Raw genomic sequence first — 20136 nt, forward strand, 5'->3', positions numbered from 1 at the left:
TTTTATTTTATATTTTCAATTAATTCAGAATATTATGAGAATGGATTTCTCTCTATTATAAGGCTTTATCCTTATATATCCTTAGGATGTCACAATGCAACATCATATAAGGGACATGGTATGGATAAAAAACAGACATTTCTCCACATGTATTTTTTTATGTTTCACATAAGGAACAAAATATTGTTGTTATTAATAAATAATATTGACGATATATTTGCTATATTTAAAACACGTGATAAGTTTGTCTTTCAGTAATTAGTGAGTAGCCTATAGTTATTAAAGCCACTGTGTCAACTTGCCCCGGTGTCAGAGACCAACTCTCTTGTCACGAATGTGAAGAAGGGAGGGACACTGCGTTAAATGAAATATTGATGCGCAGTTAATTGTAAATGCTCATGAATGTAGTCAGCTCGGTGGCGCAGTATCGATTTTCAAGTGTTTGGGCGCTGGATGGGACGTTTGCGTTCTGAGGCGAGCGCGTGTGCCAGTCTGATAACACAATCTACGTGCTCGAGCTGCGCGCTAGTGTGTCGACAGTGACCGATTTCAAACTTCATAATGTTCGCGTGCAGCCCACATACGCCCAAACTACGTACATGGGGTTTCTGTTTACAAGCCAAACCCAAGGTAAATTCACACTGGTGATGTCAACATCATGGTACAATTTAAAGCGCAAAAAGGATATCGTGACAGTCCATACTACTACTGATAGCAGACTGATTCGGAGAGCGCGTGCGGACAGACCGTCACGATGGAGCTGCGCAGCGCCAAAAAAGAAATACACCACAGGTAAGAACAGGTACTTTAAACAGGTGAAAATAACCAGCTTAAACGATATGAAGGAACACAGGTATCTTAGTATGCTGCTATTTATTCGAATTTTCATCTTATTTGTTTGTTTTTATTTTAATTATGGCGTTATACCACTTCACCCTTTTCGTTTCAGTAATTTTTAGCAGTTGTCTTTATTCAATTGTTGTCATATATCAAGCTCAGTCATGGCCTCGTGATATTTTTGGTAGAAAAAATGCATTTCATGTCATTTATTTTTTTTAAATAAGGTGGCATCCACTGACTGGCTTTGAGTTTCTTGCCTCTCATGGACATGGATTTACTCAAAGCATCATAGCCTATAACGTTACTCGCACACAAACCTGGACCAATGCTGCAGATAATATCTAAGCAAAATGTAACCTTTTCCAAAAAACATTAAGACGGACATATTGTAGGCTACATTTTAAGAAATTAAAAAACAATGTATCTATATTATTTTTATTGGTTGAATTTGTTACAATGTGATTACACAATTAAGTACTGAATATTCCGATTTGTAGGGTTTGGTTTAGATTTAGTTGCTTGTAATTATGCATAATTAAGTATTATTACTATAGTAAGAACATGGTAATTTATTACAAGGGCACTAAAATAAAGTTGTATTTATTTATATATTAAATCATTTATTCATTAATTGATTTATTCATTCAGTTAGTTGGTCCTGTTTACTCTTATCTATTCATTGATAAAATACTGATTGTTTCTTTTCCCTGGTCACAGATGACAAGTCACTCTATTTTTAGATGTGTTTTTTAATCAAGACTTTGGACTTCAAGGGATAGTCCACCCAATAATTAAAATGCTTTAATTTTAATTAATAAAACCTCACTTTATTTCTTCTTCTGCTGAACACAAAATAGTATACTTTATAATGACAGAATTCTCATTTTGGGCGAACAATTTTTGTGTGTCATCAAAGAAATTGTCTTTTATTTTAAATTTAAAAAACTGCCCAGAAACTAGGACATTGCAAACATATGATACATCACAACCTGTTTTACATCTTCAATTGAACCTGCAGTGTGAGTCAATGAGAAATAATTTAACAAACCTTTTTCTTTTGTCAAATCAACTTAGATTCATTAATATTGTTCATAATACAATATTTTGGGTTTCTGTGAGTGGTGAACTAATCTCTTTCTTTGTAACGCAAATGTTTAGTTTCATTGAACTTCATTAAAGCAACCATGATTACTTACCTTTTTAATGTTTATTGGGCTAGAACTTGTCCTGTGTAGTGTTACTTACTAAAACATTTTGATGTAGCCAATTTGAATTTGGTCATTTAAATACAAAATATCTCATTCAGCCAATAAATTAATCAAGGCAACGGCAGATTTCTTTCAACAAAATATTAGTTCATTTGTAGGAGAGATATTATCTCAACAAATATTAGTTAATTAGTAGGTGCGTATGTATGTATGTATGTATGTGTATATATACACACTGTCATAAATGTAATTACTATCACTGTTGATAATTTTAGTGCATCCTTGCTGGATAAAGTTCTTTCCCAAAAAATAACAAACAATTATTCTAACTGACCCAAAACTTCTGAACGGTAGTACAATGTTCCAAATGCTTTCTATTTAAGATAAAAATTTCTATTCATAAAAGAATCCTAAAAATTTTTTTTTTACACAACTGTTTAATAATCATAAATGTTTTTGAGCAGCAAATCATCATATTAGAATGGTGTGTGTGTGTGTGTGTGTGTGTGTGTGTGTGTGTGTGTGTGTGTGTGTGTGTGTGTGTGTGTGTGTGTGTGTGTGTGTGTGTGTGTGTGTGTGTGTGTGTGTGTGTGTGTGTGTGTGTGTGTGTGTGTGTGTGTGTGTGTGTGTGTGTGTGTTTATAGGTAGATATATAGATATATTATATACATACATACAAGGCAGGGCGTAAAAGTAACACTTACCAAGCTCCAAATGCGAGTTAAAAAAAATTGTTTCATAAAACAAAAACCGTAAAACATGAAAATTTGTTAAAAAGAAATCTGTCGATTAATATAATCTTTTAAAGAACACTTAATATTTAAAGTGAACAATGCCATCTCAACACAACAATTAACTAACAATAATGACAAAACAACAACATCAAAAAAAGATTGTCAGCAAACAGCAAAAAAAAAAAAAGTCCTATAAAAAAGTCCTATAATAGTAGCCATATAATTTTGTCATGCTGCAGTGCATGCTGGGAAATCACAAACACTTCACATTTCAGCAATATAGTTATATTTGAAATTGTTTGGAACAAATTTTGGGGGAATTTAATTTCTTTTTCATATTCAATATTAGTTGACTGTTGAGCTTACCACATTTAAAATGTCATTAGATTAAATCAAGTTGTATTGTCTTAGTATTTTTACATTGCTTAGTCAGTACTTTCCATCATAAATGTAAAAACGTGACTGGTTTACACTGAAAAAGGGCCAAGAAGAAAGAGTGCCAGTTGGCTGTTCCTTCACGCTACGTCTTTACGTCTTTTGAACGGTAGTTACCTCACACCAGCTGGGCTGATGTCATATGCCAGGGTCCTGATAAGAACAGACCTAAACTGCGCTGACTTGATATATAGGACAGCGTGATAAGCACTGTATGTTTGAATAAAAACACTATGTAAATGACCACTTTTTGGCGGGCCGTGTTCTTGTAGCTCAGCTGATAGAGCATGGTGCTGAAGTGTAGTCAAGTTATCTTTTATTTCTATTGCGCTTTATACAATACAGATTATTTAAAAACAGTTTCACAGTAATAAACTATCAATGATCCACACTGTTTTAGCCAACCAATCAGAGCACAGTGAGCTTTTCATAAGGAAGGGCTTCATAGAGAGGAACTAAATAGAGCATTACTGACAGACTGGGCTGAGAGGTACAGCAGCAATGTCAAATACGTGAAACAGTATGTTTTTTGAACATTCAAGGATGAAAACCTGCTCTAGTAGACTCTTCAAAATGCATAATAGAGCCCTTTCAATGCAGTGTAAGTGTTCTGTGGATAAAAGTATTTGCCTAATCGATAACTGTAAGAGTGGTATGACCTACGAGTCAAATAAATAACCTCCCGTCTTTCCCTTCAGGGTGTTTGTAAACCGCAGTTTGACACTTGAAAACATCAAGTGCTATGGCTTTGACATGGATTACACTCTGGCAGGTGAGTGCATTTATAGTGCCTTTGGGATAAGTTGTCAGACTATGTGTAAAGTGCATCTTTCACATCAACTCTCGTTTTCAACAGTGTATAAGTCTCCAGAGTATGAGAGTCTGGGCTTTGAGCTGCTCAGAGACAGGCTGGTGTCAATCGGATACCCACACGAGCTGCTGGGCTATTCATACGACTCTACCTTCCCCACACGGTAAGTGTTACACAATGGGTCTGGATTATGCTATATTGGGTAAGTGAGCTCATGGGAAAGGCTTTTGAGGGTTTCTGTGTGTGGTGGTGCAAGCAGAACATTGACTGTGTTTACATGCACATCATCTACTTAATATCCGTATTGTGGTTAAGGCCACTAACAGTTCAGAGTTAGGTTACAGAACGCTATTATTATTGGTTTCAATGGGAACTGTGCATCACAAGGGGGAATCAGAAATGTAACCAATTTAAACAGTAACAACAGTATAGATTAATTTTAAATGATTTGGGTCAGTCAGGGGAATCTTCACTGGAAAAATTATTGTCTTCAGTATTTTAGATACAGTTACTTGAGAAGCAAAATTAAGTTGGATAACAAGTGAAAAATATATCAAAATAAAGACTAAAATTCTACCTATCTATGTGGTAAGCAAAATGTACCTTATTTATTTTTCTTACCCCTTGACTTAATTTCGATTAAAAAAAAGACTTAATATCTTAAGCTAATATGTCTTGATTTCAGAAGGTTTAGATGTTTGTAAAGGAATACATGACAAAAATACCACTGGAAAAATTATTTTGAGTTAATACAATGAACATTTTTTGAGATTCGACAACCTTTATTAATATATTATTAAAAGATTTTGTAAGCATATTGGGTAATTGTGTGTGTTTTATTTCTGATGACGCAGTGAAACATGCCAAATAGTGCTATTTTCATGATTTATCACATTTTTTATGTGGTTCAGATACAATAATATTTTGAGTTTCTATTTATTAAACTAATTTCCTTCATTGTATCAACTCAAATTGTTTATTTCAATACACTCAACATTTTAAGGCAACCAGGTAACTTACTTTTTTAAGTTAAACCAACAAAAACCAATATTATTTTTTTTACAGTGTGAGTAAGAAAAACAGTTTTGCAGTTTACAATTATAGTTTTGTACTAATTTATGTTCATTTGTCGAAGGAAACTTCATAATGCCTATTTTTGAATAGGCATTATGAAGTTTCCTTCTACAAATGAATATGCAGGTAGCTGAGAGGAGGTATTGATAAGAGGGATTTGTGAACTGAATTTATTTCAGAAGAAGGGGGAGAAAGATTTTACATTTAGATTTTTAATATGAAATAATGTGGTGTTGGGAATTGTGCACAATAAGAATATCTGTATTAAGAAATTAAAGGATCAGTTTTGATTTATGTTGAATATGCTTCTTGTTTTCAATAGTTTTATTTATTATTAATTATGTAATCAGGTTAACATGATACACACTATATTGCCAAAAATATTGGGACCCAAATCATTGAATTCAGGTGTTCCAATCACTTCCATGGCCATGTGAATAAAATCAAGCACTAGCCATACTTAATATTTTACGTTCAACTGTTAGTGTTATTATAACAAAGAGAAAACAATTGGTAACAACAGTAACTCAGTAACGAAGTGGCAGGCCATGTAAATTCACAGAGTATGCTGAGGTGTACTGTGCACAGAAATCGCCAACTTTCTGCAGTCAATAGCTACAGGCCTCCAAACTTTGTGTAGCCTTCAGATTAGCTCAAGAACAGCACATAGAGAGCTTTAAGGAATGGGTTTCCATTGCTGAGCAGTGGCATACAAGCTTTACATCACCAAGTGCAATGCAAAGTGTTGGATGCAGTGGTGTAAAGCACTCCGCCACTAGACTCTATAGAGTAGTGGAGACATGTTCTCTGGAGTGACAAATCACACTTCTTTGTCTGGCAGTCCGACGGATGAGTCTGTGTTTGTCGTTTTTCCAAGAGAACGGTACTTGCCAGACTGCATTGTGAAATGAAAAGTTTGGTGGAGGAGAGATTATGGTGTGAGGTTATTTTTCAGGGGTTGGGCTTGGCCCCTTTGTTCCAGTGAAAGGAACTCTTAATGCTCAGCATATCAAGACATTGTGGAAAATGTCATGCTCCCAACTTTGTGGGAACAGTTTGGGGATTAGAGCAGAGACTATGTGCCAGGCCCTTTTGCCCAACATCAGTGCCTGACATCACAAATGTGCTTCTAGAAAAATGGTCAAAAATTCCCATAAACACACTCCTAAACCTTGTGGAAAGCCTCCCCAGAAGAGTTGAAGCTGTTATAGCTGCAAAAGGTGGGCCAACTCTATATTAAACCCTAAGGATTAGAAAGGGGATGTCATGTGCATGTAAAGGCAGGTGTCCCAAAACATTTGGCAATATACACTATACCGTTAAAATTTTTAGGTTGGCAATGTTTTTTTAATATTTTTAAAATAAGTCTTTTATGCTCACCCAGGCTCCATTTATTTGATCAAAAATAAAATAAAAACAGCTTTAATAATACAGTATTATTACAGTTTAAAATCACTGTTTATTTATTCCTGTGATCAAAGCTGAATTGTCAGCGTCCAGACTTTAGTGTCACATGATCCTTCAGAAATCATTCTAATATGATTTAATGCTCAAGAAACATATATTGTTTTCAATGTTGGAATTTTTTTTGGATTCTTAGACAAACAGAAAGTTCAAAAGGACAGCATTTATTTAAAATATAAGTCTTTTGTAACATTATAATGTCTTTACTCTAAAAAAAAAACTGACCCCAAACTTTTGAACGGTAGTGTATAATTCCAACATGAATTGATCTGTCTAGTACAAGAGGAAGACCTTAAATCCACTCAATTTTTACTCTAAATGTTTGTAGGCACTATTTTAAACCATTCAACCATACAAATATAAATGTCCTGCGTTACACCAGTCTCAAGGGTCTCATAAATGCAGAAGATCGCAGACAGCAATGATACTACAGGGGGTGGGGGGTGGGGGGATAAATATGTATAAATATGAATGAACTCTTGCTTCTTGCTTTAAATCCTAAGAGGGACATATTTTGCTATAAATTATTCACTTGTCTGAATGCTCCCAGACTCTTATTCTTCAAACGTTCTCTCTCTCTTTCTCCTTTCCTCTCTAGAGGCCTGGTGTATGATACTACGTACGGTAACCTGTTGAAAATCGACTCCAATGGAAACATCCTGGTGTGCACTCACGGCTTTGAGTACCTGAGAGGGTGAGTGAGATGATTCATTGTGGTGAATAGAGAGGAATAGACAGTCAATGGTGTATTGAGTGAGAGTTTGCTCGCAAATGCCCCCTCAACCTTTCTCTGACAACAGAAGATTCCAACAAAGTAGAATGCTGCATGGGACAAAACATTCAAGGGAGACAGGTTGAAAGCCAATAAACTGAATGTAAAAGAACTATAGGGTTGAGATGAGAACTGTTAAAAACAGATAAAGAAATACAAGGATCTGTGTAGAAAGACTAGCACAGCAGCAGAGCAAGGCAATGTTGTGTTTAACATCACAATAAAAAATACACATTAGCATTGAAGCGGGTTCACAAAAACCATTCATTTTTAAAAAAGAATATATTTAGCCTTAAAGGGTACATAACACATATTGTTTTTGCCAGTCTTATGTTAATCTTGAGTACAGAGTAGTATTGCATCCTTCATATCTCGGAAGAGTCTTTAGTTTTATTATATTTATAAAAGACAGATACGCTGTACCGGTTCAATCCGAGAACAGCCAAACTAGTGCAGGTGTGCCGTGGGCGGAGCTAAAGAATCACGACCGCACACACACACACACACACACACACACACACACACACACACACACACACACACACACACACACACACACACACAAAATACATCAGTATTATCCTTAGATAACTTTCAATTTACTATACGTTTGTGTTGTTTACATTATACTACACTAATGCACCGATTACCAACTAAATAAAAATAAAAAATTGGTAAAAAATGTTTTACCAAAAAGCATTTGCTGCAGTTTCACTCACTGCCTGCAGTTTCGACTCATGACTCCGCAAAACTCCGTTGCTGCTCCGGAAAAAAAAAAAAAACTACATCCACTGTTTCCTTAACGCTGGGTTATTTGGGAAACTAAACAAGGCTATCTTTCCCTCACAACTAAATACACACTTTTTAGTGACATTGTTGATTTCGAGAGTGCTTCCGTAACCTGAATGAAGCTTGATCTCTGCACTCTTACTCTCGCTCTGGTTGATGTATGCACGCGCTCATCCGGTAGACGTGTCCATACAAGCAATTCCGCCTTTTATGCTGTTATACAGGGCCATATTTAAAAAACCTTTCTAAAACATATTTGAATCCTGAATGAGTGTATTTGTATTTGTAAATACTCCACCATACATCCAGCTTGTTTTTTTATATTTTATTTTGGCCGTGTTAAGCATGAAAATCCAAATCTTTAACAGTGTAAATAAGTCAAAGTACGAAATAGAATTATATCCTCTCTTTAACTTAACATCTTAATCGCTCTGATTCATGAACAAATCTTATTCCTTGAATCATAGCAATGCAAGCTTACAGGTGTGTTTACCAACCCATAATTGACAAAGTTATTTTGAATATGTTGACTCATCTGCAAACAAAAAGGGAAACATGCAGAACTTGATTTGACCAAGTACATGTTCCTGGATCAACATTTTTGTTGAGCTTGAACAACATTCCAATCTACCAATCAATGTCTTTTGAGGAACAATTTACAGTTTATGCCAAGTTTACGCTACAACCAGGATTAGGTGCTTCTACATCAGTGTTGTTGACCTATCATTTCCTTCTGATTTTAGAGATAACTTATGAGTAGGGCTAGATTTATGGGTAGGCATATGGTTAGGACAAAATTTAGATTTTCCAGGATCAACAAAGTATGTTGACCCAGGAACTCTTCTAACTCGGCAAAATCAGCGTGCAGGAAACACCTAGATACATTTGTATACTTTCTATGAAGATGAAGCTTTCAGTAGAAAACAAAAAACATAGTGTTTTTGCGACACTATTTTACTTGTTTTACTATTTTACTATTTTATTTTACTATTTTACTATTTTACTATTTTATTTATATATATATATATATATATATATATATATATATACACACCAAAGTTGCTGTGATAAAAAAAATGATCAAACAAATATATATATATTTTAAATAATACATATATAATATATACAAACCAATATTTGATTCCAAATTAGATATGCTCAGTAACAGTTTAATTTAGGCTTAACCATAAATAATTGATATATATAATTTATTATATGATATAAAATCATTATATAATGAATGTAGTTTATATCTACGTTTGGGGTCAGTACGATTTTTTGGGATATAAATTAGTGCTTTTAATTGATCAAACATGACTGTGAAGACATGTATAATGATACAAAAGATTTTATTTCCAAATAAATGCTGTTTTGTTTTAACTTTCTATTTGTCATTGTCGCTTTCAACATTGATAATAATAATCAGAATGTTTCAAAAGAAAGAGAATGAGCTTCAAATCATCATATCAGAATGATTTCTGAAGGATCATGTGACACTAAAGACTGGAGTAATGATGCTGAAAATTCAGCTTTGACGTCACAGGAATAAATTACATTTTAAAAATATATTCCAACAGGTCAAATAAATAGATTTGGTGACTTACTTTACTCAACCAGATTTTTGAACTGTAGTGTATATATAATAAAATATTAATATTATATGTCATATATCATAACATTTTAGTTTGACCTCTTGATATGAAGGAGCAATATGGGTAAATAAGTTTTCAACAACAGAAGAAGTTTCAGCCACAATTTTGTAAGTGGAAAATGTCTGTTTGAGACCCAACCACTCTATTTAGATGAGACACAGATTATGTAATGAGCACATATTAGTAGTATATTTAAATCGTACATTTTGTTAAGGAGGTTGTTGGTTTCCTGGTACGGGTAGATAGATGAAAGAATTTAGGATAGGCATAAGTGGCTCATTTGTACCAACATATTTCAGATTTTGAGTTCTAGTATGGAAGCCTGTCTCTCCTTTTAAAACATGCCATCAAATTGACATGTTCATCTCTGAAAAGATTAGAGAGCAGTGGCAGCATTATAAGAGAAAAGCATCCTTGTTTTTATTATTCAGAAACTTGAAGAAAAACAGAGCATATGAGTATCCTCATGGATAAGACAGCATGATAAAGGGTGTTTCCATAGGCATGGGGTATTTTGGGCACGGTTTTATTTAGCAGGGATCAGTTATTCGAGAACAGTAGTTGTTAGCGTTCTCTCAACACTGGCTGCCATGATGCATTATGGGCAGCTCAGGGACAGACTGTGATTATTTCGTCACAAGCTTTCCAATATGTGAATGTATTTCCAATGCTTTTGTAATATATTGTTTGCCAGGCAGCTTATTTTGTTTGCTAGTATTCTCATTAAGATCTGTGTCTGTTTGCAGTGAACAGGTTGATGAGTATTATCCAAACAAGTTCATCCAGAGAGACGACACTAACCGCTTTTACGTCCTCAACACACTCTTCAACCTATCAGGTTCAGTGACTGTTACATTTAAATGGTGAAATGAAAGGATAATCGATTTTATTAACATGATTTGTCTCCCTCATGTTCTCAGAGACATATCTTTATGCGTGCCTGGTTGACTTCTTCACCAAAACCACCAGATACAAAAAGTAAGTGAATTATTCGTAACTGCAACAGTTATGGCTCTTTTTCTTATGCTTAATGCTAGAGATTTCAAACCATTATCATATTCAGACTGTTCACATGGCAGACATTAAAACCCCAAAACACTCTAGAGACCTCTTTGAATACCTTAGCAACCGTATAGCAAAGCCCTAGCAATTCGAAAAGTATTAACATAAATATTTAAAATTATTTAAAATAAAAATCTCGTATTAAAAAATTGCCATTCCGAATTGAGTATATACAGAAATGGAATCTTACAGTGCTCCTGTTATGCTTTTTCCAATATTATCTTTCATGTAGATTGTAGTATAGCTATTTGTGAATATAAAAGGTCTGCAAAGTTTTAAAGATTAAAGTGCAGGATAATTGGAGTTATTGTCTCCCAAAAGAAAGAACCGATTCCGAACTGCCTTAAAGTCATCAGTAATTCCAATCTTACTTCCTGCTCAAACCTATGTAGGTTTGTGACAAATTAGCATAATAGAAGCCTGTGGTCTTCATTGGCTGCCCACGAGCAACGTCTACTTTGACCCAGCAAACACTCCATCGCTGAAGCCTGGACTTTGGTTTGTGTTGTCGACATGTTGAGAAGAGGACACTGTTTCCAGCACTTCCTCTTTGCGTCTTCTTCCAAAGGAAGTGTTATAATTATTTGTTTCACAACTGCTGAGGAATAGCCTAGAAATCTAGACGCACCCTAGCGGCAGCAAATCTATATATTGTATTGAATAGAGTCGGTGGGCTGGGCTTAACATAACGACGGCCGAGTTGCGTTTGCGTGCTTCTAGTAAACCTAGAAACTGGCGAACGGCGGCCTTTTGAATCAGCTTTGACCGCGACTCTGGAAGACTTGGAGTTAAGCTTTTCTCTAAGAAAAGAACAAAGAACGGCACTGAAGTCATTCTTAAGAAGGGAAGATGAGTTCGGAGTTTTACCGACTGCATACGGCGAAAGTTTAATCTACCAATGAGCTCTGCTTCACCTTCGTTGCTCTGATTGGTTGTAGCGCTATCCAATTGCGTCGTGCAGAGGGAGTTTGAAAGACAACTGTTTATCCCGCCCCTCGGATTGAGCCCTGCCAATGGTGAGTTTCCAGACCAAACATCTTGATGTGGGTCTGGCTTGTCAGGCTAGCTGAGGAAGCCTCCAGAGCTGAAATTCAGATATTGTCATTTCCGTTTCATTTCCGACACGCAATGGTAGATCAATCACAACAAACTGGGCCATCTCACCAATCAGAGCAGAGGAAGTTCTCGGAAAGGAGGGGTTTAGAAAGACTGAATTCTTAATCAAACTGTTTCAGACACTGTATAGGTGATGCTGCAGAGTATATTATGACAAAGTGAAAGTGTTTTTTGACCTTGGTTGTATGTCAATATATTGTAGGAGACCTTTAAAATTAATCGAGGAACCTTTAAAATAGATTAATAGGGTAACTTTAAAGATGCTCAACAGATGTCTAAAAATCTGTCTTAATATTCCTCTCCCATTTAGTTGCCTGAAAGGGTTCAAACATGGTGACTTGTTCATGTCGCACAGAAGCATGTTTCAGGATGTGAGGGACGCCATGGATCACCTTCACGACACGGTAAACTTGACCATTTTCACAGACATTTTTATGTTGATTATTACGCCGAGGATGAAAGTGAAGTGAATCACACAGAGGAATGCTATCGTTGGAGTCACACACAGGACGATTTTTCTCAATTGATGAATTATAAAAACATTGACAGCCAATCGGTCGACAAAGCTTCAGCATGTGCTTCTAATAAACAGAATGTTATCGTTTGTGGATGCTAATATAGTTATCGTCATCCTTATCTTTATAGTTATTGTTAAAGGGGCTTAATTTAATGATTTTACGTATTCATTCTCAAATGAACAAAATGTATATTTATAAAGAAAGACTAGAATATAATCATTCATTACAAAAATTTGTTAAAGGTGCACTATGTATTATTTTTGCAGTAAAATATCCAAAAACCACCTGGCCAGTGTTATAATATTTTGTTCAGTTGAATTCTTACAATATCCCAAATGTTTCCTATTTGTCAATTGTGAGAAAATTGCTATTTTAACCAATGACACGGGACGTCTGAGGGAGTCGCCTGTCAATTGCGTCATATCTGCGTTACCCTCGGTTTCCGAGGTGTGTGAACAGTGTCACAGCAGCTGGTGAGCAAACACACAGAGTAGCGTCATAACATCATTTTAAACACACTTAAATGTATCTAATATGATAAACAGAGCTACCTCATACTCATGACTGGAAAAGCAGAAATGGAGCCGGTGACTGTGTCCCTTCATAATAAAAGTCCTGCTGCTCGCGAGCCATGTGTTTGCGTAATAATCGCTTCAGAGGCCTTGCTCAGCTCCTTCAACATTCGGTCCTGCTCTGCTTCATACCACAGTAACGTTAATAATCACATTCATGAACGTGATTTCTGCCAGAGTCCTATCCCGATTCTGGCTGTGAGGTGAAGACCACATCCCAAGATTTTGCGCTCAAACACGTGTCCTTTACAACTGATGATTAATAGTGAATATTCAAATGCTGCATAACGTCATGCATAGACATTGTTATTTGTGTCCTTCAGGGCACTCTGAAGGAACGAACACTGAAGAACCTGGACAAGTACGTGCTTAAAGATGTGAGTAATAAAATAAAAAAATTCTCAAATTGCCTAAGATAAACATTTTGTATGCTAATCATCATTAATGCTATATGATTATAGATTATATTGCTAAGACTTATAGACATATGATTTCGTTTAGCCTCGTCTTCCTGTGTTACTGAGCCGCATCAAAGAGGTCGCCAAAGTGTTCCTGGCCACCAACAGCGACTTCAATTACACTGAGGTAAGGAGAGCGCCAGCCCCCTAGAAATTATTTACACTGCCACTGACAGGCTGCATATCATTGCATGCTATCATAAAAATTCATAATTGATTTTTAATCACACTGTATTACTTTTCCCCCTCAAATTAGGCTATTATGAAGTACTTACTGGATTCCCCAGCTGGCTCTAAGGTGAGCAACATGACTGACTTAAAATGCTACTTGTATAATTTACTCTGAAATATTGTTTGTGACTATTCTTGATTGCCACGTAAAGATATTACAATTCTGAAATGATTCATGTTGTCTAGAGCCCCAAGAAACCCTGGCGCTCCTACTTTGACCTGGTGGTGGTTGACACTAAGAAGCCCATGTTCTTCGCAGGAGGGACAGTATTACGACAAGTCGACACAGTGGGTTCCTGGCGCACTGCTACTAATCATATATATATATATATATATATATATATATATATATATATATATATATATATATATATATATATATATATATATATATATATATATGATATCCAATTATTTAAGAACAATGAGAATATAGTTGTCAAAAACATGTATAGCTTCTATTCTACCCCACATCCAGAAAAAAGTACACTAATACAAACATTAGGCTTTGGATAAAGAAAGAAATGACTCGTCTTGGGAATTGAAAAGTCTTGTTTTTAGTTACATAATAATGTGTGGGAACACTTTATTTTACCGTGTCCTTGTTACATGTACTTACCAAAGTAATAACAGTAAATTATGCTTAATTACTTGCAACTTTCCCTCAACCAAACCCCAATTCTACCATAACCCTATAGTATGTTCATTTAGTTAACTAATATTACTCAGTACTTAAATATATAATTACACAGTAACAATGACACTGTTAAATAAAGTATAAACATAAAGTGGATCATAATATTTGAACCATTTTGGTGGGATTTACCGTTATATATAGATTTTAACAAAATTGTGTCCAAGACAAGATTATTTTCATTGTATAGTACATTTTTCAACACAGTTGTGCATGTGTCATAAACATTATATGTAATAATAATAATAACATTAAAATCCTTAAAATGTATCAGTTTCCACAAAAGTATAAACATTGATAATAAGATTTTTTTCTTGAGTAGAAAGTTACATCGAAGACTGGAGTAGTGATGCAGAAAATACAGTTTTGCCTCACAGGAATAAATTACATTTTACAATATATTAAAATAGAAAAAATGAGTTATTTTAAATTTTACAAATATTTCACGATGTTAATGTTTTACTGTATTTTAAATTGAATGAATGGTGAGCATTTCAAAAAGCTAAAAAAATCTTACAGATCCCAAATTGTTGAATGGCAGGATATAAATAACATTTTATACTGTATAATTTTATTTAACATGAAGCCCTTTATGTTTAATGAAATATCAGGAACCGTCTTGTTTGAGCTTGGCTTATACTAAACTTCTCATCATTCCCTGATGTAGGTCACTGGCAAGCTGCGTATTGGCACATACACTGGAGACCTCCAGCACGGGACAGTGTATTCTGGAGGTAATGCCAGAGGAATATTCATCATCATGAGGATCTGTTTGCTAGCTTACATGAAGGCACTCCTTTTGCTTATGTCAGTTATCCTTGTTCAACCCCTTTCTTAGGATCTTCTGATATTGTCTGTGATTTGCTGGATGTTAGGGGCAAAGACATCCTCTATGTGGGGGATCACATCTTTGGGGATATTCTCAAGTCAAAGAAACGTCAGGGCTGGAAGACTTTCCTGGTGGTTCCTGAGCTCGTGAAGGAGCTGCATGTGTGGAAAGACAAATCCAGTAATTAACACCCTTTCATTTTTTCATTCATTCGATTCGTTGATATTTGATAATGAATGGATTTGCAAAGTTTACAGCTATGGGTAAAAATAAAAATAAAAGCATATTGTTTCTTTTTATAGGTATGTTTGAAGAGTTAAGACATCTTGACATCTTCCTTGCAGAGTTATATCAGTAAGTATGAATTTGTCTCTGCCAGAATCAGTGCAATACTAGACATGACGGACAGATGGCAGTACAGTACACATTATACTTGCATTTCTGTGATCTAGTGTTGAAATGAATTAGGTTAATCATTAATTATGGTTAATGACGGCTTTTATTCTATAAATCAAGTCTATTTTTGAACATTTTTGGGGTACTTATAGACAGCATAACCTGAAATCCAAACGAACATTATTTGGGTGCTCCTCATGTTGGAGGCAAAAAGGAGCTGAACACCTCAAATATTCGTTGTTTTTTTTTTAGGTAATGTAATTATCCATTACTCTCCACAATTTTTATTACAATTAATTTATCCATACACATTTATTTTTTAATAATTATGTACCCTTCAAAGGTTAGTTCATCCAACTATAAAAATGCTGTCATCATTTACTTACCTCATGTCATTCCAAACCATAGACTGTAAAAAAAGATAGATGACCCACGCGCCTTCACTTTTGTCCATTGGCGTAAGTGAAGCCGCCAGTCTTCAGATATATTCGCTGACGTCTTGGGTCATAGTCCGTGCAGTAGTGAGCGTGATATCAAGGTCCCACCCACGCTCCCGCCTAATCCAACAACTTTTTGTTAGATGACAGTACAGTACACCTTATTTTTCTCCAAATTTTCAAGGGAAACGGATGCTTTGATGAACAGGTTTGATTTAATCTTTTATTCACAGAAACTTTCATCAACGCACACATCAGTTGTGGTAAACAGAAGCTCAAGCATGATAACTTGATTCGCGAGAACCAGTGAGGTTCATTCTCGTGTTACGCAGCACGTCTGCGATTCAGCAAGAACCAATGAGGTTCATTCTCCAGTTACGCAGCACTTTTATTTTCGCTGATCAATGTTTATATGTGAATAAAAGCCAAAATTGTATCTGTTCATCAAATTAAGCGATCCTTTTTGACTGCAAAGAGTACAAGTGTCACTATTTTTGGACCATTTAACCTTTTTTAATTGTGTGTGTGTGTGTGTGTTCACACTGCAAGTGCCACAAAGTGTCATACCATTCCAGTGTTAGTGTTACATACAAGTAATGTAATTATAATTACAGATTAGTTGTGATCAGATTACTTTTTCAAGTAACTACTAAAGTAGCCAATTAATTTTAAATTTACAACAAAATATCTGAGTTACTAGTTAGTTTGTTTTCCCATTTCCTGACTGACAGCTCTCCTGTCCACATGTTGAGAGAAATCGGGAATTGAGAGGCGTTGTGTCTTTGCTGCTGACCTTCAATGATCCAATTCAACCATACGCAAAAATGACTTTAGCTAAACATCACATTTCTGTTTTTCTTGTTGTTGTTTTTAAGTAACCATGATGAACTTTCTTCTCCTGCGTCCTATTCTTCAATCCAGAATGGCAGCAAAACTGAAAGGTTTGTTTGAGCTGCGCCCTCTACTGTACAGGCGCCAATTTGCATTTCCTTCAGGCAGGGGTTTATTTAGTTTTTCTTTGTTATAAAAAAAACAAAACAAGACCAGATGAGAAAAAGGAACGCATAAATAACGCAACGCAGCATTGTACCATTCTGATGAAGAAAGATTTTTGGTCAAAAGTGACCAAAGAACTCCAGAGGGTTAACACTGAATGACACTGAACTTTTCAGCTGACCTCTCATTTTATCCCATCAGGCATTTGGACAGTTCAAGTCAAGAGAGCCCGGATATTAGTGCGATTCACAGCAGGATAAAGGTGAGTTCTCAGGATCATCTCAGTAAGTTTGCCACACATCATTTTCCTTTATGTTTTCACATCTAACTCGGTTTGTATATTTTCATAATGCAAAAAATAATCAGAATTTTGTTTCTCAAAATTGTAAATACATTTTTTCCCGATATGCATGACAGATGGTGACATACGGCATGGATCTGTGCTATGGGAAAATGGGCAGCCTTTTACGCTGTGGTTCCACAAAAACTCTTTTCGCCAGTCAGTTACTGCGCTACGCGGATATATACTCTACCAACTGCCTCAACCTCTTAAACTACCCCTTCAGTTACCTCTTCAGAGCCCCCCACGTCCTGGTACACTTTCCAATATGGTTATCAAAAGAATTATAAATAATATGTAATTATATGTTGTAAAGTAATTAACAAAAAAAAATCATGTACTATTTTAAAACTGCAAAATTGCTCAAAACAAACAAAAAAAAATGTACTAAAAAGTCTGTCCAGACCGTGTGCTGAATGAATGTTGTGTCACTCATGACAGTTGCCACACGAGGCTGCTGTGGAGTCTCAGACCAAGGAGCAGATCGCAGAGCTGTCAGAGCACATGCTCAAAAGCGCAAACATCAAGGTTTGAATGGCACTCTCACTTTCAGGTTTCCTTTTTATATAATAATTACTAATGTTTTGTTATATTCTTAAAATGTATTAGACACACATCACAATTTGCAATGTTTTATTTGTAACAATATTGTTTCCCCGTGTTTGTGTTCTAAAATTGAGCCTTTTCTTTGCTAAATGAATTTACATCAATACATCTTCTGCACACAGAGACAGTGCGAGTGCGACGATGGCGAGTGTGGACAAGATGATAATTGTGCCCGAAATAGCCCAGCGTCATCCACAGAGACATGAGGACTGATGTTTGTTTTTTTTCTTATTGCTGTAAATATGAACTGTTTATTTAATGTGTATGTTGTACTTTCACAGTTTCCATTCCTGCCTTAAAACTGTGTATTGATACAGAATGCTTGTGTGGTTGAGTTGCAGTTTAGCTTCAGGATGATTCTGATTAATGATCAGAATCATCTGTTTAAAGATTGTGATTAAAAGATATTTGCTAAGTTTGCATTTCATATGGTTTAAGTTGTGTAAGCTCATTATTTGTAAAGCAAGTGTAAAATCTTTATTTAACATTTTATATAACTTTTATAATCTGTTTATTCTGTGTTTTTAATTAAGAGCTTTGATAAAGTATTTAACATTTTGTATGTCGGTCATAAATGCATTAAAATTAAAGAACAGGGTTGCAGGATTTAGAGGTTTAATTGATCAAATGTGTATTTACCTTTATCATATCATAGACCATATACAATAATGCAGACATTGATAACTTAATCTAGAAAGTGACTCTAGAACTGATTCATGTTCTGCTGCTATGACTGATTTAATATATCCTAGTTTATTTACTTTTGTTTATGATATAAAAGGCTAGACCTCATACAATAATGCAGACATTGATAATAACAAGAAGTAACCCTAGCACTGATCTTTATTCTGCCTATATATGACTGATGCATATGCATAATTAATTGACAATTAAAGAACGATATGAACATCTGCAAGTTGTCATATTTATTTCTAATTTGATTTACCTCATAAATATTAAAAAGTTTGATTGAAAATTAATTGAAAGTTTGAGTTTTTCCTGGTTGAAAAAAGATACATAAACTGTCCCTGTGTCTGTGGGAGCCTTAAAAACTGAAGGAGATTTTAATAGGCCATATAGAGGTCGAGGAATGCAACTGAAATGGTAAGTTCATGAAAAGGTGATTAAATGCAGTTTCAAATACTTTCAATCTATGAAGAGTAAATGAATGAACACAGACATCTCCAGGAAAATCTCTGTCCGTAAGATGGCGGCAAAGACTCTCTCTGCGCGCGACTTCAAAGGAGAACTTTAATTTAATCATAACCAGCTTCTGCAGGAGCATGATTAGACAATTAGCCCGTATGCCCTGCCTTTGTAAAAACAGCCCATTTATGCCATACACACCGCTACTGTGTTCATACATGATAGATCTCGCGCTATTTTGATTTCCGCCGTGTCGACCTGAAGTTGAGAGAAACGGTTAGCCCATAAACCTGGTGAACAAGGCCTATCTCTTTTTCTTTCCTTCAAATGACAGCAGATGAACAATATTTACTGCTACAGGTAGGCCTATCGATTAATATATATAGGCCATATATATTGTATATAGGCTATAACCTACAAATCGTATCATAAAAAACATTTTTAGCATATAAAAGGTAAGACAGGTTATTTCTGTAACTTAGCCTACTGTGCAAATCAAGCATAGCCTAACTTACGATAAAACTCAAAGAAAAGCGTTTATTGGAAATTAAGTATTTCTTTTCACATGGTGGATGCCTGTAGCCCGATCCCAACCAGATTAATACTTCTCAGGGAGAAAAAAAACCGCCTGAGCTTGCCTTGGCGTCCCTTATGGTGTAGGCTAATTATTTGATATGTTAAAAACCATTGTCCTTTTATTTAACTTGAACCTGACACTGAAGTCATTAATACAGTCTTTTACTGAACAATTTTATGTTAAAAACAAAAAAAATAAAAAATAAAAAAAATAACATTCATCCTGTTAGCCTACTGCCTGGTTTTACCTATATAACGAAAATAAATTAACATCCCTTACTACGAAGTAACATTATCATTAAATAATAGCCCATCAATTCTAAAACCTATCAGTTGTTCTATAGCTAACTAACCCTTTTAGCCATCTTTAGCTACTTAAT

The 20136-nt window shown here is 35.2% G+C and overlaps 1 protein-coding gene across 2 annotated transcripts; it reads left to right on the plus strand.

Annotated features, from left to right (window-relative positions):
- The first annotated feature begins 454 nt into the window (after nt 1-454).
- On the plus strand, nt 455-18943 carry nt5c2l1 (5'-nucleotidase, cytosolic II, like 1). Of its 2 annotated transcripts, XM_067432484.1 has the most exons (19): nt 459-792; nt 3916-3989; nt 4074-4191; nt 7165-7260; nt 10526-10617; nt 10700-10757; nt 12268-12361; nt 13371-13424; nt 13549-13632; nt 13762-13803; nt 13923-14024; nt 15098-15164; nt 15269-15439; nt 15562-15613; nt 16968-17033; nt 17290-17350; nt 17506-17682; nt 17870-17956; nt 18157-18943. In XM_067432484.1, exons 1-19 carry the CDS (start codon nt 755-757, stop codon nt 18238-18240), a joined length of 1617 nt encoding a protein of 538 aa, XP_067288585.1. In that variant the 5' UTR covers nt 459-754; the 3' UTR covers nt 18241-18943. The 2 variants fall into 2 exon arrangements, with proteins under 2 accessions (XP_067288586.1, XP_067288585.1); XM_067432485.1 differs by lacking the exon at nt 16968-17033 and having other exon boundaries at nt 455-792.
- Nucleotides 18944-20136: the final 1193 nt, after the last annotated feature.

This window comes from Pseudorasbora parva, chromosome 23, assembly GCF_024679245.1.
Source record: "Pseudorasbora parva isolate DD20220531a chromosome 23, ASM2467924v1, whole genome shotgun sequence".
Classification (NCBI taxonomy): Eukaryota; Metazoa; Chordata; class Actinopteri; order Cypriniformes; family Gobionidae; genus Pseudorasbora; species Pseudorasbora parva.